At 36.9% G+C, this 21762-nt stretch overlaps 1 protein-coding gene across 1 annotated transcript in view; it reads right to left on the bottom strand.

Moving 5' to 3' along the window:
* Window positions 1-902: 902 nt before the first annotated feature.
* Window positions 903-21762, bottom strand: part of LOC145688478 (EF-hand calcium-binding domain-containing protein 7-like) — a 110962-nt gene continuing 90102 nt past the window's right edge. The window contains exons 11-12 of the mRNA XM_081762764.1: window positions 18425-18532; window positions 903-4296 (exon numbers count right to left, since the gene is read on the bottom strand). Of these exons, the coding sequence (XP_081618890.1) occupies window positions 4225-4296; window positions 18425-18532 (180 nt within the window). The 3' untranslated portion in view covers window positions 903-4224. The remainder of the gene's footprint in view (window positions 4297-18424; window positions 18533-21762) is intronic.

The following is a 21762-nucleotide window of genomic DNA, read 5'->3' on the forward strand; positions in this document are numbered from 1 at the left end:
GATGTTCCAGTAATTACCTCCTAAAGTGTTTCATCTTTGGAGTTGCGGAGCCTCGTCAGAAATTAGTGTTTCCTCCAATCCCCCACACTCGTTGCCCCTATTTCGCAGTGAAATCCCAAAGTCAACGTCTTGTCAACGTCAAATCTCTTCTTTTTAATAACTACTCAAGTTTCTTTACCACATGTCCATAATTATCCAGTAATAATTTTTCCCTAGTTTCTCCCTTTCCTACTTTCTCCTACCTTCTTCTTTTCTTTGTCACTCTTTCTTTCCTTTTTCCCATGAAACTGAAGAGGGGTCGTGACTGGGAGTTGTCGCTACTGACACGGTCAAAAAATATTTTTTTTCTTCGAAAGTTCGATATGAATTAGTTAATCCTAAAACATACACAAAGCATTTCCAAAATTCATTAATTTATTTTAATTTCATATTTTGACTAAATTATTAAATTAGAAGATGACAATTCAAGCTAGCGACCACATTTCCCACTCACGACAAAATCCTCTTCAATCTATAGCCCATATCCCATACATATAAGCGAATTTTTTAATATTTTATGTAGCTGAGAGCTTGGGCTATTATCTCGGCCCATTTCATTAATGGAGTCAATCGTTTGATTTGATATCTTCACGAGAACGGTGACTAACGGTGTCTATCCACATCCCATATATGGAAATATTTCATGTCATTCTCTCTACTGTTTTTACCAGAGTTTATTTTGTATATTTTACATTGCTTTTCTCGCAGGTCTTATTGTTATGACTATTATATCACTACTACTACTACTTCTATTGTATATATATTTCACATAAAACTCCATATATATCCTTTTTAGATTCTACAATGGATATCCTTTGGAGTGATTGATTATTCTTTGTTGAGGGTGAAAAGAAACATACATAAATAACTAAATAAAATTTATTTATCATTAATTCGAAAAATGTACAAAAAAGTATGTATTAACTCTTGCTATAGGGAGACTTTCATTAGTTTTCCAATAACCATCGCTGGACTATTTCAGTGAAAATTTTGACAACTAATAGTAATTGAATATATTGATTAAACTATATATTACTTTCGAATTTTACAATAAGAAGGTTAATGTTTTACGTGTCAGATCTATAGCTGGGTTTAAAGTAATATGTGTCACAAGTTCTTCGGAATGCTTTAATCACTCATTATTTACCAGATTATAGTTTTTGATATTTGTGAACTAATAAAAACCTATTAATTTTTTAAGTATTAGTTTTACGTATAAAACTTATTACGAGATATATACTATAAATCTTTATCTTCAATTCAAAATTAAACTGTTAGGTTTACGGATGTCCGATTTTCACGATGAAGGTAAATAATGGGTTTAACTATAATACTATATACAGAACTTTACATTGTATTTGATACAAATACCAAATCTAGAACATCAACTCATTCAAAAATTAGTGTTAATAAATACATAAATCAAAGTTGGAAACATGTCATCTGCAGTGTGTAATCATGTATGTCTTTCAAGTCTGGTATTTTAGAGGCTTTGTTGTTATTGTAAAGGTTGTGCTATTCTATTCGGTTGCATGAATTTCTAATCCCAAAGAGGCACATGCACACCATATTGTGGGCACATGATTCAACCACGCTTTTCATAAATCAACTAGTTATTTCTGTAAACTTGATGATTATTGGATGAGAGACTGCACACTACAGAAGACAGTATACACTTTGCAAGCCAGCTATATGTTTCTGCCGTATAGCTAAGTTATTTTAGCAAACACTGAGCAACTTCCCGAAGAGGTAGTTACGGTATTTATAAAAGACAGTTACAGAACAGTTTATCTGGAAGTTTAGAAGCGAGAGAACCCCACTAACAAGAGTTCTGTCTGCCTGTACCTGGCTGAAAAGTATGAATACAGCAGATATTCCATCTTGACTTATAAAGTCCTTAACAAAGAACAGCTTGCGATATACTTTAATAAAATGGAATTTGCAAATTTAAAAACAACTTTCAGATAACATTACATAGAATGTTTCAAATTGAATTGGCAAAACTGAATTGAAAACTTTCTCTAAGCAAGAACAATTTAGTTACTAGCTACTTTGAAATTTAACAGTTAGAACTTCACCAAAACTATGGATGGCCCAATTACACCGGAAGGTAAAGAAAATTCAGGTACTATTTTCAACTGTGAAATTTTAAAGTACTTGTTTAAAAAGTTAGAATAACAACAAAATCGGATACGGACACATTGCAGATTTCGTTTCAACTACAAATAAAACAATGCTCTGACAGATAAGAACTCAAGCACACCACTTTAGTTTACATTGTGAAAGTTCTAAACCATATCTTTGGTATATAATTAATACAATAACACAGCTGTTCGTATACAGAAAATCTCGTTTCGGCTTTAAATACTACAGAAAAAGAAGTAAATTGAAAAACACTTGAATTTTGATCCGTAATGCACAGACTAGTAATAAAACTTGCGTACCTCATACTTGTTTTCTCGGCGCAAGTTTAAATCCACGAAGTTTTGATACATAACGTTTCCAGTACGAGTAGAAATTAAATATAGACAGACGTTTAATTTTAAATTATCTGAAGCAACACAAGCGCGTAAAAGGCCGTTAAACTTTGATCCCTGCTGTGCCAACATGTAGGATAATCCGATGTTGTTCTTATTTAACTGACTTAGAAACTTTCAAAGTACTGTCATAAATTGGCTTGAAATTTTGAAATCAACAAATTGTTGATATACAATGCTTGCAACAATAGATTTTTTGCAGCAGAGATGAACCATAGTTGAGGTCCCAGTAGAAATACTTCACGGACAGGTGCAAAGGATTATAAAGCAAGTAAACTACATATCTAGCAGTATCATTAAATTATTAATTGTGAAAATATTTAACTGGCTAGTAGCTGCCTCTGAATATGAACAAAATAATATAACATGGGAAGAACAGACAATTGAAAATGAAACATACGAAGTGACACCCTTAAGAACGCAGTATTAGATTCTGGAATCAGAAAAGTTATTTTGCTAATTAATTTTTAATTACGAATGCCAATCTATACAAGAAAAGAACAGTTTATAGGCAGATTTTTATCACAAAATTGGTCTGACGAATGCGACCATAAGTCTTCATGCCCTAAATGAATAGCTACATTGACTCATTGATTTGCAGTTATAAAATAGAATCCAAATATAAGCTCTTGCGCCAAAGGATTATGTGTTAACCATAGAGCGAAAAGGGAGCTCAAATGAAGAGTGATCTACCTTTGTTTCATTCAGCTGTTTCAGTGAGACTTTGCAGTCGACAACCCAGTCCTTGCTTACAAATTAAACAATATTGGTTTTGTATTTTGTTAAATTAGGATGTACAGTAATCGGACATTCATATCGACATTGAAAATGTCCAACAAAAATATATCTATCTTGGTAGTGACTATGAGTTAACTGTCCATATAGAACATTCGGAGCTTGTCAGTAATCTTTCTTACTCCCTTCGAAAAATGTGATATTGTATTCTTGCCTCTGGAATTCTGGAAATATGTTTGAATGTTTCACTCCTGCCGGTCACCGGACATTATTTACCTTTATCAAATGACGCAAAACGTTAGTCATAGAAGAACAAATGGTAAATAGTCATAGAAGAACAAATGGTAAATAATCAGGTGAGTTGGTAATTTATCTACGTAATATTCCTTTCTCTAAAATGATTGCTTTAGATTCTCTTCCACGTAAGAGTAACAGGGTGAGTTAAGTTGCTTTGGAAAAAAGATGAGGAACGATTATGTAAAATGAAGTTTCCAATTTTGTAGTATATTTGTTTGTTCAAGTTTGAATTTAAAATGATTCCTTGTGTAAAATTTTATTTACAGCATTCACTTGATTATTCACCTAGGCCAGAGAAATATGTAACTGTAGTGTGGGAGGAATTCTTTGGTACTGACAGATATCCATAGCTTATGTAGCATACTAGTCAAAGACTGTTCTCATGGATTAAACTGAAATCTTGTATCACTTGATTTGTCACGCGAAGGAAGTACTGTTAGTACCAACGCAAAATCTCTCACAGTCTAGTTGTGGAAAATATTATTAAACATCTTAAACGGGGCTTCAGAAAATTAGTAAATAATAAACATGAACAAGAAAAAAATGAAACTGTAAATGCCACACATAACGACGCAATATCACAGTTCCGATTGTCGTGACACTACACTGGACTCAGTTACTTTAGCGACACTTCGTAATCCACGACCCAGTCCTTATTGTCATCTTCTGGCATCAGGTACATTGCAAGCTAGAATGATAACACAATTACGATAAATCAAAACAATGAACATTAGTTTGCAATATTACTTATTATTATATATATAAGATGCTTTAAAGATCTCTGATTCTTACTTCTTAATTTTATAATACAATAAACGTAATGATAATCAATATTTCTTAGTTATTTGTTTCTTGCTTTTTATGCTTATTTTGTGGGAGAAGAGTATGATGGTACAGATAAGAAAACTATGATCACTTTCGCAGTTTCTTCAACCTTAGGAAAGAAAGTTGAGAGAATATCCACAACCAACAAGGCAGTTGGCGGAAATATGATATAGAGGAAATGCGTACCATAGATTGCCAAGCCATGAGTTGTGCAATGTCTGATGTAAGCATAAAAGCTTTTTTATTGGAGAATTATATATATATATATATATATATATATATATATATTACTGTTTGCAGGTCAACCAGTTTCGGTAAGTGTAAGGTCCAACCTACAAATGCAAGGTTTTCAGATATATAAATATTTCAATTAAGGTAGAGTTTTGCAATTTTGGGACTCGCGGGAACGAGATATACAATAACTGCATCGGGGTGTTCCCGAGATCCAGTACGAAGTACGATTTTGCTTTCATGAAAAAATTCTGGATGGACTATCTGTAATAGGCACTAGTAGGTAAGACTACAAATCTGTGTAACGGTTTCAGAGTTTCAATTGAATTGGTAAATGTATCATGGTTAACATAGACATCAACAGGAAAATAAAATTAGCGCATCAAATTGTAATGGAATGAACTGTTACAATTAAGAAACGGACTAAGTGAGAGAACGGATGTATGCACAATAGGAGGGATCAGAAAATCAAGACCTTGTGTGGAGAAATATTGTAAACTATCAGTGTCGAATTATTCATACATAAACGTGGTGCAGAGCTCCTTCGTGGCTAAGCGGTTAGCGTACGCGCTTTTGGCGTGGAAGACCCGAGTTCGATTCCCGGCGGAAGTTCATGTGGTTCGGATTCCACGTTAATCAGTAGATCCACGTCTCATATAGCCTCGCTGCTGAACGGGACGTTAAACTCAAAATCAACTCAACTCAATAAACGTGGTGCAGGATTGTATTCAGATGACTAATGATGGTACAGCTGATCATTAGCATAAGTGTAGCTACACGGCTGATATGATAAGCTATAACATAAGGTATAATATTCTAATGAAGACTGAAAATTTGGAACTGGGCATAATCCAGTCAGTGATTAAAGTTTGTCGAACACCGACCTCAACAATGACTAGTAAAACTTAGGCATATCAGTAAAAATTAGTCCTTCACTTGATTTTTATTTCATGTATAACTTAGGAACCAAAGGTCTGCGAACCACATTTCACACGGTTTTATAGAACTTCAAGGTCTACCCCCATGCTGAGGTTGCTCTAGATGGGGTGACTTTGGTTGAACTCGAACAATATACATATACTTACTAATGTAATGGAAACACCTTGAGTTGGAAACACATCACATGCCTGGCTTGTCAAACGTCATGCGCTGACTGCAGTGCCAGACTGCTAATCGTGGTGTTAGGGCAAACTCGGTACTATATGCAGAACAGTAGAATGACAATGTGCAGTGAACAGAGCAGACCATGCTAATGTAAAATGGTCGACTTCTCTAAATTCCAAAGTGGGGAAATTGGAGCACGGCTATGTGGCGCGAACATGACAAACGTGGAACGTGTGTTAGGTATGTTGCGAGAAACAGTGGTCGGAAGGAAACCCTATCCGAAAGGTCTCGCTGAGCATTAAAACGGATTGTCACTCAGAACTGTAGTACGACTGTGGTGCAAGTGGCAGAGGAACTCAAATATCACCTTCCACAGACTGTATCGACAATCATCGTTAGCCGCAAGTTATATGAAATGGACATACGGGGTCTGGTTGCATGGCCGAAACCACTGAGTAAGGAATCATAATGCTTTACCACAACGCTAGTGGTATCGCAAACATGCAATATGAACTGCTGATGACATGAAACGTGCGATATGGTCGGATGAGTCACCATTCATTTTATTTCACATCATGGGTCATATTTGATGTGTGACATTGTCATCCAAAATGTATGATCCGCAGTGTCTCCACCCAACTGTGAAACATGGGGCGTCTCTGTGATTTTGTGGATCACAATATCCTGGTCTTCAATACGTCCTGTGCTGACACTTACCGGCTGCGTCATTATGTCGCCATTTTAGAGGACTATGTGTATCCTATGGTCCAGATGTTGTTTTCGGGCAATGATACTTATTCCAGGATGATAATGTGCTCATTCATCCAGCTGGAGCTGTTGCACCGTGGTTTGAGGATGAAGTTGAACACCTTCTCTGGCCCGCCCAATCCCCAGATCTGCCATAATTGAACATCTGTGGTATGTTTTGGATAGACGAATCCGGCGGTTATCCGTCTCTATCCTCTCTCACGGAAATGAGTAATGCACTGCACACGATATTGTGTAATATTCCACTTGATACCTTTCACAACCTCTATAACTTAATTCCAAGTCGTATCAGAGCTGTTCTGAGGGCAAACCGTGGTCTAACACCATATTAATCTAATAAGCTGCACTTTTCACAGGTGTTTCCATTAAATTGATAAGTATCTATACAGCGTTCCTGTCATTGATTTTTCACGGGGAAACCAAAAAGTTGAAAATGTGTTCCTGGTTTCCAGAAGAATTGGGAGCGTAATGCATAAGGGATCAGTCGGATAAAATTGAAACCAGAGTTCGATCTCCGGCCCCATCGTGTACCTTACTTTGTACCTTTACTGCTATATTCCAACTTAAAATCAAACATTTACATACCAGAAAATCACAGTTGAAGTTGGAGATGCAGAACATTTACTACTTTTGAGATAATAATAATAATGGTAAGGTTTCAAGTATATTTAAATAATCCTTAGCAAATTTAATTTTCTTAAAATGTGCTTGAAATGATAGTGAAGATAACTTTATCCTGTTTTGTGGTAATGCTCATATACACTATTGTTTGTGAAAATTGTAATACCAAGAAAGACGAGCAAGTTGATGAAATTTACACCACAAACTGAACATCTGTAAAACCTTGATAATCCAATATGCGTGAAACGTCTACATACTGCAATGGGCACTTCTATGCGTCGTGGTATCAAATCAAACAGAGAATAGGAATATGCTCCTGAGGAATCGCCTGCCACGATGCTTGTTTGTGAGTCCACAAGGTATCGACAACGTCTGCTGGAAAACCGTGCTGAACGAGGTACCAATCAATCATATCCCTCACATGATCGACGGGCGACCTTGCAGAGCAGGGAAGCAGGAGTACCCATCGTACCTCGAAGGCTTGCACATTCTGGAATGTCTGTGGCTGGAGATTGTTCTGCTGAAATATGGCGTCCGGATTTGTCTGAAGCAAGAGTATGAAATCGGCCTCTAGAGTTCCAGATATGCAGGGTGAGGCACGAACAGTTGGCACAATTGAAATTTAGATTACAAATTTATTTTTAAGTATTAAATGTGAGTATCTTTATCTACAGAATACTGTGTCCATGGAAAGTATTTTCATTATATCACATGTAACCCTCGTTTTGCCAAACATCCTCTCCAAGGTGGTAGCATATGTTTTATACCATTCTGCGGAACATGTCTTCGTGAATGTTGTCACACAACTGAACTATCCGACCTCGTATTCCCATTATGTTTGCTGGCTTGAACGGGGTAAAAAACTAACTAACCCCACAGAAAAATGTCGCATGAATTTGTCTGATCTTAAAGGCAGCCACAAAGAAACCTACAGTGTGTTGGACCGGATTAGAAATCACACTATCACAAAAAACTGTGTTCAAAAAATCCAATACATTAGCGATGTAAGAGGTAGCCCCACCTTGAATAAACCACTGAATGTCTATCGGAAGATCAGTTGAGTGTAACTGGGCTACATGTCATGGCGACACGAAGAGCCTCAAGGTTTTCCGGGCTCTAAACTGGAGCAACGTGAGGTCGTCTCTCTTCAATCATGCTGCTTCTTCCTCGAACGTACGGTACAAAGGATAGTGTTTCATTTTTTGCTGAAGCCCATTGAGTTTTGATGAGAGTTCGAAATTTCTGTTGAGTACTTGTAATGCTTCTCGTTTCTGGATATAACACGACAACTTTAGTGTGCTGAACTGCAGAGAAACGACCATTCTAAGCCAAGGCTAATCATTGACTGACTGCAATGGAGGGAAATGGGTACATTTACTTGACTATGCCTAGCGATAGGCCGCCAACCGGTATTTCCAAGAAATATGGAACACAATTGTGCATTGTTAAGCGCCAACTACAACTTACATTTTTTTTTTTTTTCATCTGAATTTTAAATGTGCAAATGTTCGCGCGCCACCCTGTACAAATCACTTCTAAGGTTGCAGCTGAGTTCATGTGTTGTAATCACAACGTTCCATACCATCACACCAGCCGTTCGGCCAATATGACGCTCTATAATACATTCATTGCAGGTTGTACTTACCATGATACCGTTTAATGGGTATGTGGCCAATGCTAGAAGATAGATTGAATTGGCTTTCATCCGAAAACACCATAGTCTATACTCAGCAACGATGTTCACGTGTTCATTGTAGTCTTAGGCTTATAGTTCTGGACCAATGAAAACTAACGCAAAAGCATGAATGCCGCCAGTCCAACGCTCAGCAAACGTCGTCGAACCTTCAACGCAGAGAAGTTCACACAAGTTACCGTGTTCTAGCGTCAATCTAACAGCCTGGCTGATATTGTGTGGTCCGTCATGCTCATGCGGATATTTGACCATCATCCCGCGGTGTACTCAAATTTGATGGTCCACTGCTCCATGGTCGTTGCGTACGACTGTCTTCTGTCCATTGCTTCCACATATGGATCACTGTTGTGGCGACATGGCCCTGTACGTACACTGGTTTCACTGCATATGCAGCCTACCAGTAGGACGACTATGCGGCTCCGTTCAGATGCAGTCTTTGTTTACGATGAGGCATAATCACGATTGTCTTCACATTTCTTGTTCACTTCTCTATGTTCCACTGTATGAATACTGCACAAACCGTTCTTTCGTGGTAATACTACTTTCACTTACCTACGCACGCGGCATCCCGCTGAAATTTTAAGTGTTCATACGTCATATCGTGACATAGAAATCCTAAGAGTTTGGACACATTCCCGTCATTAACTTTTGTTATGATTTTAACAAATAGCAGTGTATGCATTCTAACACTAATTATCTTTGGTATCTATCTACCTATCAATATATATATACAGGATGTACGAAAATCGTCAGAACAGTGGAATATAGAAACACGTGTCCAATATTAAAGAAAGAAAATAAAACATCTATTCACCTAACATGATTTAAAATATCTATTCACCTAGTCTAAGGAAATTGATCTAAAAAAAAAAAAATGATTAACGCCAGCTCTCCGTTGGTACATGGATGTTTTAGTTAAATAATCGGGCACAGTGTCAAAAAAGAATTATTATTCATATTGTTGTTACTTTCGAGTGATGAAGGAGGAAATAAAGTATGATGGTCGTGAAAGAATATAGATTTCTAGAGTTCAACGGATTTACATATTCTATAGCTCATAGATGCAGAAAAATTGATTTTTCGAAATCCGTTCGTGCGTTCGTCTTGATGCTCTTACCGTTCAACGTTATCGCAACCAAACTTTAAACACAAGGTTTTAACGTGATCCTCCAGGGGGTTACAATTTTCTTCCTAGTCCTAACATACTGATCTTACGATTTTGTTTATACTTCATAAGTCAATTTTCCAAAAGCAACCTCATCATGTAGTATAAGTCATTTCAGTCGGAGAATCGAGAAGGGGTATTTTATTCTTGGAGATGAGTTTTCTTTCGGACGATTTTTTCAAAAATAACTCATGTCATTGTGTTCGTATTTCCTACATTAATATTTCATTAATAACCTGACAATACAGTATAACTCATTTGTCCTAAAAAGCTATGAGGGATAGTGTATTCTTGGGGTGTTTTTTTTTTTTTTTTTTTTTTAATACAATTTTGTAAAATACCACTCATGCAATTTTGTTATTACTTTATAAACAAATATTTCATTAATAACCCTAACACAGTTATTTCTTGTGGAAAAATCCGCAAGGGGTAGTTTACTTTTGGTGAAAATATCTTATAATTATGTTCGTATTTAACAAGAAAATGTTTGATTAATAGCTACTGCATTAGATGATATAATATTAAAAAAAAAAAAAAAAAAAATGAGAAACTTCAGTGCGCTGCTCCGTACCTTTTGTTATGGTTATATAGATGTGTATAATGATGATTTGATTTGAAATTACATGAATTTAACTTGATAGATGAAAGTGAAAGTGAACATGTAAGGTTGATCGGTGGATTCTCTTTATTAATCATTAGAAAGGAGAGCAAATATATTCTTGTAAAATTAGTGGAATAAATAGAACTCATACGTATGTGTCACTCCTATGGCGTACTCTGTAAATACTTATGGTTGATTGTAATTACTATCACACAAAACCGCTGAACATTCAAGCTTACTTGTTTCAACTCTTTTGTATTCTTCTTTTCACTACATTCCATTGTAGGCTAGGGCATCCTTAACAACGCATCGCTATTGGATCCTGTCCCTAGCTTTGTCTTTCCATCATTGAACGCCCATTACAGGCAGGTATTCCCCAATGTCTTCTACAAATATACTCTTGGGGCGTCCTCTCGGTCTCTTTCTTCCGATAATATTTTGGCTGGTTTTTAGGGATTTAGATTTCCGAGCTTTCGCCATCTATGACCATATCATCCCGTCACGTATGGAAGGAAGGAAGCGGTCTGAGACCTATTTGTTAGGTGCCACCCCGGCATTTGCCTGGTGTGAATGAGGAAAACCTCATTCAGGATGCCGACCTGAAAAAGCTTTTTACACTTATTTGACCGAGTGCCTCCACCGGGAATCGAACCCGGGACCGCTCGCACCAAAGGCGAGTGTGTTAGCGACTACACTACGTGGGGTCACTATTTTGGCTGGTCATTTGATTTGAGATTCTCGTATCGTTCACTCGTATGACATGCCTTATCCACATGATTCTGTGTGACTTTGGTATGCATACTATGTTTTCATTATTGACTGGCTAGTCTAGCTGGTCTATTTCATGATTGTGTTTCTGTCTATAACTGTCATCATCGTTCTTTAAATTTTCCTTTCAAACATTAACAGCTGCTCTGTAGGTCTGCATATGAATTTTCACGCTTCGCACCCGTAAGTCACCACCGGCCTTATTAGGATCTTATACATTCTCACCTTAGTTTCCCTAGAAAGTATCTTGGTTCTGAATAGTTTTTGTATTTGTAAAAATATTTGTTGCCAGCCTGAATTCTGTGTCTTGTAGTCTTCATTACACCATAGTCACTTGTTATTAAATATTCTAAACGATACGAGGATAGGGTGATCGCCAAAAATCATATACTGAAGTAAGGACAATATTTAACGAAACGTTTCATGATCCACACAATCGCATTTCAAGATATGCTGTGGAGCGCACCGTGAGGTGCTTCTAGGAAATGGGAACTATAAAGGATAGCGACATTCTTATTCAACCAAAATCGGTGACAGCTGAAGACAAACAGCTTGATATTGTACAGTTGTTTGTTGAAAATCCTCACTTTAGCACATGTAAAGCTGCTGAACAACATGACATTAGTCGCATGTCTGTGACAAGAATGTTGAAGAAAACCAAGCTCCATGCATACAAATTTTATCTGATACACCAGCTGGACGAAGATGACTTTGATTCCCGTGTAAAATTTTGTGAAGACATGATGAAATGAATAAATGGTGATCCTACTTTTCTTACCAGCATTGTTTTCTCTAATGAAGCCACGTTTCACCTAACCGATCAAGTTAAGAGACATAATTGTAGATTTTAGTTTGACAGCAATCCTCAATGGTCCTTGAAACATATACTCAACATCCTGAGAAGTTGAATATCTGGGCGGCAATGCTGAATAATACAATAATTTATCCCTTTTTTTTTATCAATGGCAATTCGACTTTTGAATAAGGATATGATTCGAAGTCAAGTAGTTCCAGCAAGATGGTGCAGGACCGCACTACAGCGTAAATGTGAGGAAATTTCTTAACACAGAATTTCCACAAGAAGATTGAGTGACCCGCTCGTTCTTCTGATTTATCGCCATTGTGTTATTTTTTTCTGAGAGTTATCTAAAAACTCATGTATACCAAACAATGCCAACCACTCTGGATATCCTTCGTCAAAGGATTATTAATGAAGTTGCACTTATTAAACCGGAAGTCATCAGGAATGCAGTATTTGTCTTTTACCATCGAATTGGTCACTGTCAGATCGAGAAATTTGCACAGTTTGAGCACATGCTGTGAAACATCAATTCCACTTTGTTCATCTGCAAATCTAATAGAGGACCAGATCATGAGAAGCGAGGGGACTCACGTTAATCAAGTACCTCGAAGAGAACCCGAAGACAGTACATGGCTAACAAAGTTTATGCTTAGTTTCCCATTCTGCCACTAGGACGACAGTAAACCAAGATGACAGGAAACGAAGACAGGGCAGAGTTTTGTGTTCTCGAATTTCAAGTAAAACAGTTTGTAGTTAAGTGTTCAGCGAATTTAGGGTTATGTTAAAATCCAAGTGTATCAGCCACTCATACCGAACAATTTACCTGAACGTTGAGTACGCATTTAAGAAACAGTTAGATCTATTGACTCTGGAATGTTGGAAAGAGTGTGGCAAAAATGACTATCGGATTGATATGTGTCGAATTACAAACGGCACTCATATTGTGCATCTTTGATATCGAACATAACACGCATGTATGTGTTTGGGTGAAATAGTGATTTCATTTACACATATGTCCATGTCACGTGATATTTAACGAGCATATTGGTCTATCTGACCTTTACACTTTTAGGGGACATTTTTTTTTTCTTGTTATAAAACACAATAAGTTAGCTTTTTACACGGTAATGGTTTACCATGGTTGAATTGAAGTGTAAATGAGCATAATTTTATTTTATGTTATAGCAGGGACAACAAGAGATGGTCTCTGAAGTTTCTTACCATATGCGGAGGGAAAATTGAGCCTCTACTTTGGTGCTGTTGTTACCAACCACGGTCAATCTGTCTTACACCATTAATTAAATTGCCATTATAGAGGGACCGAAAAAAGCCTTGGAACGTGAGTAGTGACGACGCTGCTGAGAGTTATCAGAGATCTTCTCTTGCTGGCTCCTCTATAGTTGAATAGACCTAATACACATATTGGACACGTATTTTCGGTCTTTTTAACTGCAAGTGTATTTGTCGAGATATTTTGTTTATCATCAATTTCAGGTGACGTACGATAATATTCCTTTTTTGGGATTACAGTACCACCTAGGAGGATAACGAGAAAGTGTTTCAAGTAAAACCTACGTATTTTCGGTCACAAAATCCGAATCTGCGATAAAAATAGGGGGCCCACTTGATATTTTAAAGTTACCCCTACACATCCCCTTACGGAGCAAGAGCAACTTCTTTTTACGTTAGATGAATAGATCTTTTTAAAATATTGGACACGTATTTCATGATTTTTGAATCAGAAGTGTATTTCTCGAGATATTCCACTGGTCCGACCTTTTTGTTACAACCTGTATATTATATATAAGAGTGGTCTTATTTTTCGACTTCGAAGTTTTTTTTTTTTTTTTTTTTTTTTTTTTTTTTTTTTTTTTTTTTGAGTCTCTCATCCTAAAATAGCTTAATATCAAACCAACATAAACTATGAGAAAAATCAGCTGAATTGAATAATATTAAATGGTGTTCCAAGTAAGAAATATTTAAAAATATATGATTGATTGAGATTGACATTGACTAAGATTGATTGAATGAGGGAGGTAGTATAGAGCTAGTAACTTATTTTCATAGGCATGATATAAAGAAAACTAATTTATTACAATTATGCATTACAAAGTGAATATAAACTTAACCATCACCAAGGTGCCTATAAAATGAATAATAGTATCATGATATCTTGAGAGGTTCACATTCTCATTTACACGTTAGGAGTGTCAAGAACTCTGTTAGTCACTTTAGTGAAAACCACATAGGACTGTCTTATGTGGTTACTAACAGAGTTCTTGAGAGCGTACTTACAATATTATAGCGTCCATTGCAACCAGGTGCTGCACGAAGTCACTGATCCTGTCTCGAGTAAGCACGAGTAGACACTAGGAGGCGTGTGGTTGACAGATCTTTGAACGAATTGACTAAATTGTCTAAGGTTTTTATAGTAATTTCATTACATTTTCATTTCTACCTTTCGCGGAACTGAAAGTAGAAACTAGGATTGTTTGTGAAATGATTTTCGTTTTCACTTTCCTAAAACCATCCGTGTTACAAACAAAACATGTTGTCACTTCTATTTTAAAACGTTTTCACTCTCCTATATTGTTTTTGAAACTTGGAGATGATCCGTTAACTATATACTTTTATTTATTTATTTATATATATATATATATATATTTTAAAATCTCAAAATGATGAATGTCTTACAAGCGACCTCAAATCTCGAATGCATTTACAATGTACAATATGAGGCAAAGGTACCTTATAGGTTTAGAACGCTTAGAGGAAGTGACACCATATCTTGGATAGAGGTAGTGGAGAAAGATTTGCATCTATTACTGTATAGTACCATCATAGCGACCGTCTTGAAGTCCGCTATCTTGAATTTATGTTCAAAATTTTTAATAGGAAGGGGATCATGTGACATACCGTTTTTGCGGTAGGTTTCCAATAAAAATACACACATTATTATTTCCAACTTTTCTCCAATCATTTAATAGTTATTACCTTAATAATATACGTTTATAAACTTACAGCTGTCCTTCCAAACTAACAAGGTACCTTTACCTCATGTTGTATACTGTAAATGCATTCAAAATTTGATGATGTATTTAATGTTATTCAATTGAGCTCATTTTTCTCATGGTTTATGTGGTTTATGTTAGTCTGATATGTAACCATTTTATGAGGTGAGACTCAAAAACTCGAATGTCAAAAAATCAGGAACCACCCTATATATATAATGCTTTTATTTCATTTTCAGTTTAGCGTCGCTTTCAGCAATGAGGCTATATGAGAAGTGGACCTACAGTTTAACGTGGGATCCGATCTACATGAACTCCCACCGGGAAGCGAACCAAGGTCTCCCACACCGAAGGCGCATACGCTAACCGATTAGACACGGGAGAGCTCATATTTATATATATATATATATATATATATATATATATATATATATAGGCGCGGATTCAAGGGTAGGGCTATAGGGGCTATAGCCCCCCTTGACGCTTAGGTATACACTGGATAAAATGAGCTTCAATCCTAGTTTCTTTACACTGGTATACTATGCTTTAGCCCCTCCCTTGATCATATCCTGGATCCGCCGGCTGTATATATATTGTAAGAATTTTTACAACAGGACAAGAGCACATGGCAACACAACACGTGCTATTGATTATAAACATTAAAAAAAAAACAAACGAAAAGCACCGAAAATAGCCAAAAAAGACAAACCTCACGAAAGGACCCAAAGAGAACAGATAAAAGGCGGAACACCAAAAAACCCAGCATCAGTCATCCAACTGAACAAATCACCTACACCGCTCTGAGGTCGCACTGGACTAGGGGGACACCTATTTATTCCGACGTCGCGCTGAACTAGGGGTCCTTTCTACAACCAAGCCTCGCAAAGCTGCCTTGAGTTGAGGAGGCTATCCTTCAAAACTCACCAAAACCGGCAGGTGCCTTGGAAACTGCTTAAAAAAAGGAGCTCCGTACAAACACCTACTTCCTTTCATCTGGATATAACGAGATAAACACTATTTACTTTTTGTAATCAAAACCGTTTTGTATTTTACAAATTTTTATAATAAATTAATAAAGGGGATAACTCTCAATCCATTATTAACGCTACCAAAATCATTAAAATATATAGGGTATTAATGAACTATACCGACAAACTGTAAGAGGTGATTCCTTACATTAAAAGAGAAAAAGTTCATGTGGACCTATAACGAAAAGTGCATAGGGTTTCTGAGCTAAGGCTGTCCAAACTCGCGGAAAAGCCAAATTTCAAGACGCCCTGTTTCGAATTCGATAGACTGTAGATGGTGGTCCTTATCAGCATAAAGGAAGTCACGCATACGCAATTCAAAAATGCATATTTCATTAATGTTCAATTGGTGCACAGAGGATTCCCTGCAGGATGAAATTCTTAGGCATGCCATCAACCGAATATTGAGATATGCTCTGACTTTATGATTGGTCCAAAGTAGGCAAACAATAAATCTTGATAGCAGTGTCGGAAGTGTTAGGGATCGTCTGCAGCATGGTTTCTCGTACTCTGGAAAACGCATGCTGCGATGTTTTCTTTCACACTTATAAGTGAAGAAAACGTGAAATATACCATGAAGAAATACATCGCATCACACGTTATTCGGAATAAAGGAACAATAGAGCTTCAGCTTCCTAATACTTCCGACTTTCCTCCGATGCACTGGATGTCCATTGTTGTCAATTCTTATCTCCAGCCTACTTTAGACTCTCCTTGAAATCATGGTATATCTGAAAATTCTATTGAGAACATTTGAGAATTACACCCTGTACACCTATTGGAAATTGATGAAATATGCAGTTTTAGATTGTGTATGCGTGGCTTCCTTTACGCTGGTAAGGACCACCATCCACAGTTTATGGAATTCGAAATAGGGTCTGTTGAAATTTAGCTTTTTCGCGATTTTGGACAGCCCTAGCTCTGAAACTATGCACTTTTCGCTGTATGTCCATATGAACTGTTTTCTCTTATTTTGACGTGAGGAATCACCTCTTAGTTTGTCGGTATAGTTCATTAACACCCGGTATACATACATATATATATATTATGTAGAAGAATTACTTTTGCTAAACATATACATTGCAGTTATACACACAAGAATTGGAACTTAATAGTAGCAACTATTTGTTTACAACTAACGCAAAATAAGATCTATACGAAAACTGTCCTTCGATATAGTTACCAGTTTTGTGTTCAATTCGCTGCCAAACTACGTGGAAGTCGTAATATACCTGTAGAAGCGCATATTATGTTGACAGTTTGAACGCAGAGTTCTATTACTTCAAAGAATCTCTGGAACAGTTCGGCAACAATCGCCACAAAGTGGTTCCTTTATTTTAGGAATGAAGTCATAGTCACAAGAGCTTAAGTTCGGAAAGATAATGCGTATTAGAGTCCTTTCCAATCTCATCGAGTGAGTAAATTAACTACAGTTTGCGTAACGTCCGCTTAAACATTGACCTGCAAAATGATGAGTGCACTCTGCAAATAATATCACTGCTTCTTTCGTAACACTGTTCCAAAAATTAATAGTAATAACCCACATTGAAGGTCTGTCACTGGGGCACGGAATATATTAGGACAACACAATCGTAGTTTACACGAAAATTAAGGCATATGCATTTCCATTAAAGGAGTGTCACGATGCATTTTTTTTCCATGCCCAAAGTTTCCTTCAGAATATGAAGTAGAGTCGTATGCTTTAGTTCTGTCTCTCGGGCTAACTCACGACTCGTCTTGTATTCCGTCTGCAAAACACATCAAGAACTTGCACTACTTCTTCACAGACATCACAGTGACCTGGTTGCAGCATCTGACACTTTTAACGTCTTTCATTGAAGGTTTTATCGAGTGTGCTATCCAACTTCGCTGCTTCTATTTTGAAAACAATGTGGTTATAGAACCTTTGACTGCCCACTCACACGAGACTATTCTTCTCGTCACAACGCATGTGCGTAGCGTTAGAAAGAAGAGTCTGCTGTTAGTGCTTTAAGTTGTGTCAAACTAAAGTGTGATATGAGTGAGAAGCAATATTTCCGTTTCCGTGGCGTATATACAGTATTACCACTATTAAATTTGCAACCCTTATATATATTGCCACTATTAAATTTGCAACCCTTTTCTGCAAACGTAACAGAAATAAATAAAAAAACAATATTTATATCGTTCAATAAATACCAATTGAGTTGTAATACTTACAACAGACGATTTAGGAGCTACTTCTCCAGTCCATGTTAGGGAGCCTGCATTACTTACACAGCCTACACTTTTTGTGCAATCTAGATGCACCAACACACTTGCATGAGCCTTAAAAAAAAGAATCCTCTTTTATTATGGATACTTTCTTCAATCCATTCCAATACACACACATGAGAAAATATCCATGTACTAAACAAACTGAACATACAGCGAATTATAATCTAAATTAAATCAAAGAAGAAAATCGTGAATAGAAAAGTAGTATTCACAAAAAAGTATCATCTTTTAGCAAAATGATGTAGGATTTCCTGTCATCTTTTTGTACTTCAAGCCAAAAGTAATGCATTAAAACATTTACGCTGAGTTCTCCTGCGAATTAATACAGAAGTTAATTGCCATCACTCGCTATATGCCTTCTCGTGTAAACTTACCCGAAGAAGTAGGCCTATTAGTTCTAAGGTTGTGATTGAACAATCTTTACCAAAGACACAGCTTTTTCACGTTCATTGTTAATATTCCATGACTGAACGAGTTTGAGAAATGTGTAATGTATCTCATACATACAAATTTACATAATGCACAGTAGAATTCCCGGGTCAAGGTCTTCTAAAATTTCACTTCAACAATTAAAAGGATAGAAACAGGATATGAACTGAATCATAAGAGAGCAACTTAAGATAGAGAGAATGCAAATAACATTGAAAAAAAATACGAGGGCTATTCAGAAAGCCCCAGACATTTCGGCCTATGGTGGCAATGGGCGGGGCTAGAATAGCCATCTTGGTATCAGAACGTTGCCACACTCAGTATGTATCCAGATGTGGTAGCGTGAGAACTGTGCTTTCTGTGACGTGTTACAATGTAAGCCGAAATAGAAAATTCTGCCTCTTGTGAGGTGCGTTCTGTGATTGTTGAGAAAAAAAAAGTTAAAGCGCGATTCAAAACAAGCGCCGAGGAATACAGCCTGAAGGTGTTGTTTCTTCACGACAACGCATATCCCCACACGGCCAAGCATACCCGAGAACTCTTGGATGGAAGGTGAACCATCACCCACCATACAGCCTGGGTTTGGCGCCGAGCGACTACCACCTCTTCCCAACGATGAAGACATGGCTCGTTACACAACACTGATACTGGCGCCGAACTGCATGCCGGTGTAAGCGAGTGATTGAAATTGCAGGTGGCATACTTCTATCGCGACGGTATTGAAAAACTTGTGCCATGGTATGATAAGTGCCTTACTTTGTATGGCGATTATGTGGAAAGGCAGCTTAAGAGTGTACATTTCAAATGTATATAATACAATTTGGTTTGTTTATTCTGTTACTTGTTTATTTCAAAACATCTGGGACTTTCTAGACAGCCTTCGTATAAAGAAGAAGAAAGTATAGCTTCAAGTACACATAAATGTTTGTTCTTGAGATATGGTAAAAATTTAAATTCTATTGCTGCATGTAAATGGACGAAAGCTTACCTACTGTACTAATTCTCATACAGCTTTCTGAGGCATTCTTCCCTTAGTTAGTAGAGATAAATTTTAGATTTTTACCGATATTACTTCCCTCAAGAGCAACCACTGGTTTTATATTAATATTCTATGTGATCTAAATGTTAATGACTACTTTGTCTTTCACTTAATGGCTTTGTCTTTTCCTTTTACGTTTCTCGTCGCAATTTAAGTCCTACAATCTAAGGCAATGTGATACGATAATAATTGTCTTTGTCGTTGAAGCTCTTAGAAATATACCTCTCCGATCACGAAAACAGTTATAGTTTTTCGGAATATCAGCAGATTGGATATGAAACCAATAAAACGTGGGACAAACACCAAAACATACTTCAAGTGACTAATATGTTAACTAGCCTGTTTTCTTCCTTTCAGTTATCTCTCATATTGGTTTCTTCTCCCTTAGTGCTACTAGTTCTTCCATTAATTCTCCTCCACATATCCGTATTCCGAAAGCCATAAACTTTTATTTTTCTTTTGATTTTGCGTAATATCGATGTTTCTTCCCCACACAGTACAACGCTTACTCCACAAGAAGCATTTTATACCTGCTTTTTTCCACTCTTTATTCACTGGACATGTACTTTTCCTCCTCCTAAACCTTTGTTCTTCGTTCCTGTCCTTGCTTGTTTTCACATTCGCACTAGTAATACTAGTCACCGAAAACTAATTACCTCTTTTATTAACTTCCCTCCTATTTCTGTATTTGATGTATGCCACTTTGTTCGAATTACCATTGCTTTTGTCTTCTTAACGTTTATTTTCATCTCATGCTCTTGACTGTTAAGTTCCTACTCAGGTTCCGGGGCAACAGTAACTTTCAAAAACTGAATACACAAAATCCGTCTCTATCCTATCGAAATATCCTCTTTCTTTTGCAGACTCATCTTCAGTGATTCTTCTAAATAGAAACTAAATATAACTGGCGGCATTACAATAATTGAAGCTTCGTTGAGCTCTTTTTGAAACGAATTCCCCTATTCTAACTTACGTGTTGTTTTACACATAAGTCTCCTACAGGTCCATTCCAATCAAACCTTCTTCAAGACATCCTTAATTTGACCTGTGAAAACCCTTTACTAGATCAGTAATCACTAAATATACTTCCTTATCCTTCTCTATTAATCTTCCAGCGATTATCGTTATTTCCATTTGTTTTTCCATATAACACGTTCAGTATCCCAAGCATAATTTTATTGCATGCAATATAAAACTATTGATTTCGCAGTCCTCTATGTTTTTGTGTTCGATTTCTTAGTGGTATCACTGACTTTAAGAAGTCTCTTCGTAAATCTCCCGCCTGACATACTTGAATACAGGGTCGGAGAAATTCTTGTAAAATTACTTGGAATATTACATATTCCAATTGCCTTTCAACTCCTCACCTTACATATAATTTTCTCCAACTCATTCCGAAGTTATGTTTTACTCTTCAGCATTTCGGCTATGTGATATTTCTCTTCAGAAAGGCCAATGTGGCTCATAGGTGGTACAGAAGTAAGGCACCCATGACTTAAATATATAGAGATGTACATACCTATTTGATAAGGACTGAGTGAATTCCTAAGCTGAATAAATTTCGCTACCACCAGGGATCAAACCCGTGTCGTATGGTGGGTAGATAGACGCCATACCGACCACGCCACTGCGGCTTTAATCTCTCTCTCTACTCTCATGCAAAACACCCTCATGGCTATACAGCTTATCTGGAGTTGATTCCTGGCGGAACCTCTGGTGCTTCAGATCTCACGTTACGCCGTAGGTCCTTGCCATTTCAATTGCTGTCTGTTTGTAACGTTTTGCACTTACGGACTGCAGCTAAGGAAGACGG

This window comes from Thermobia domestica, chromosome 6, assembly GCF_964235325.1.
Source record: "Thermobia domestica chromosome 6, izTheDome1.hap1.1, whole genome shotgun sequence".
Lineage (NCBI taxonomy): Eukaryota > Metazoa > Arthropoda > Insecta > Zygentoma > Lepismatidae > Thermobia > Thermobia domestica.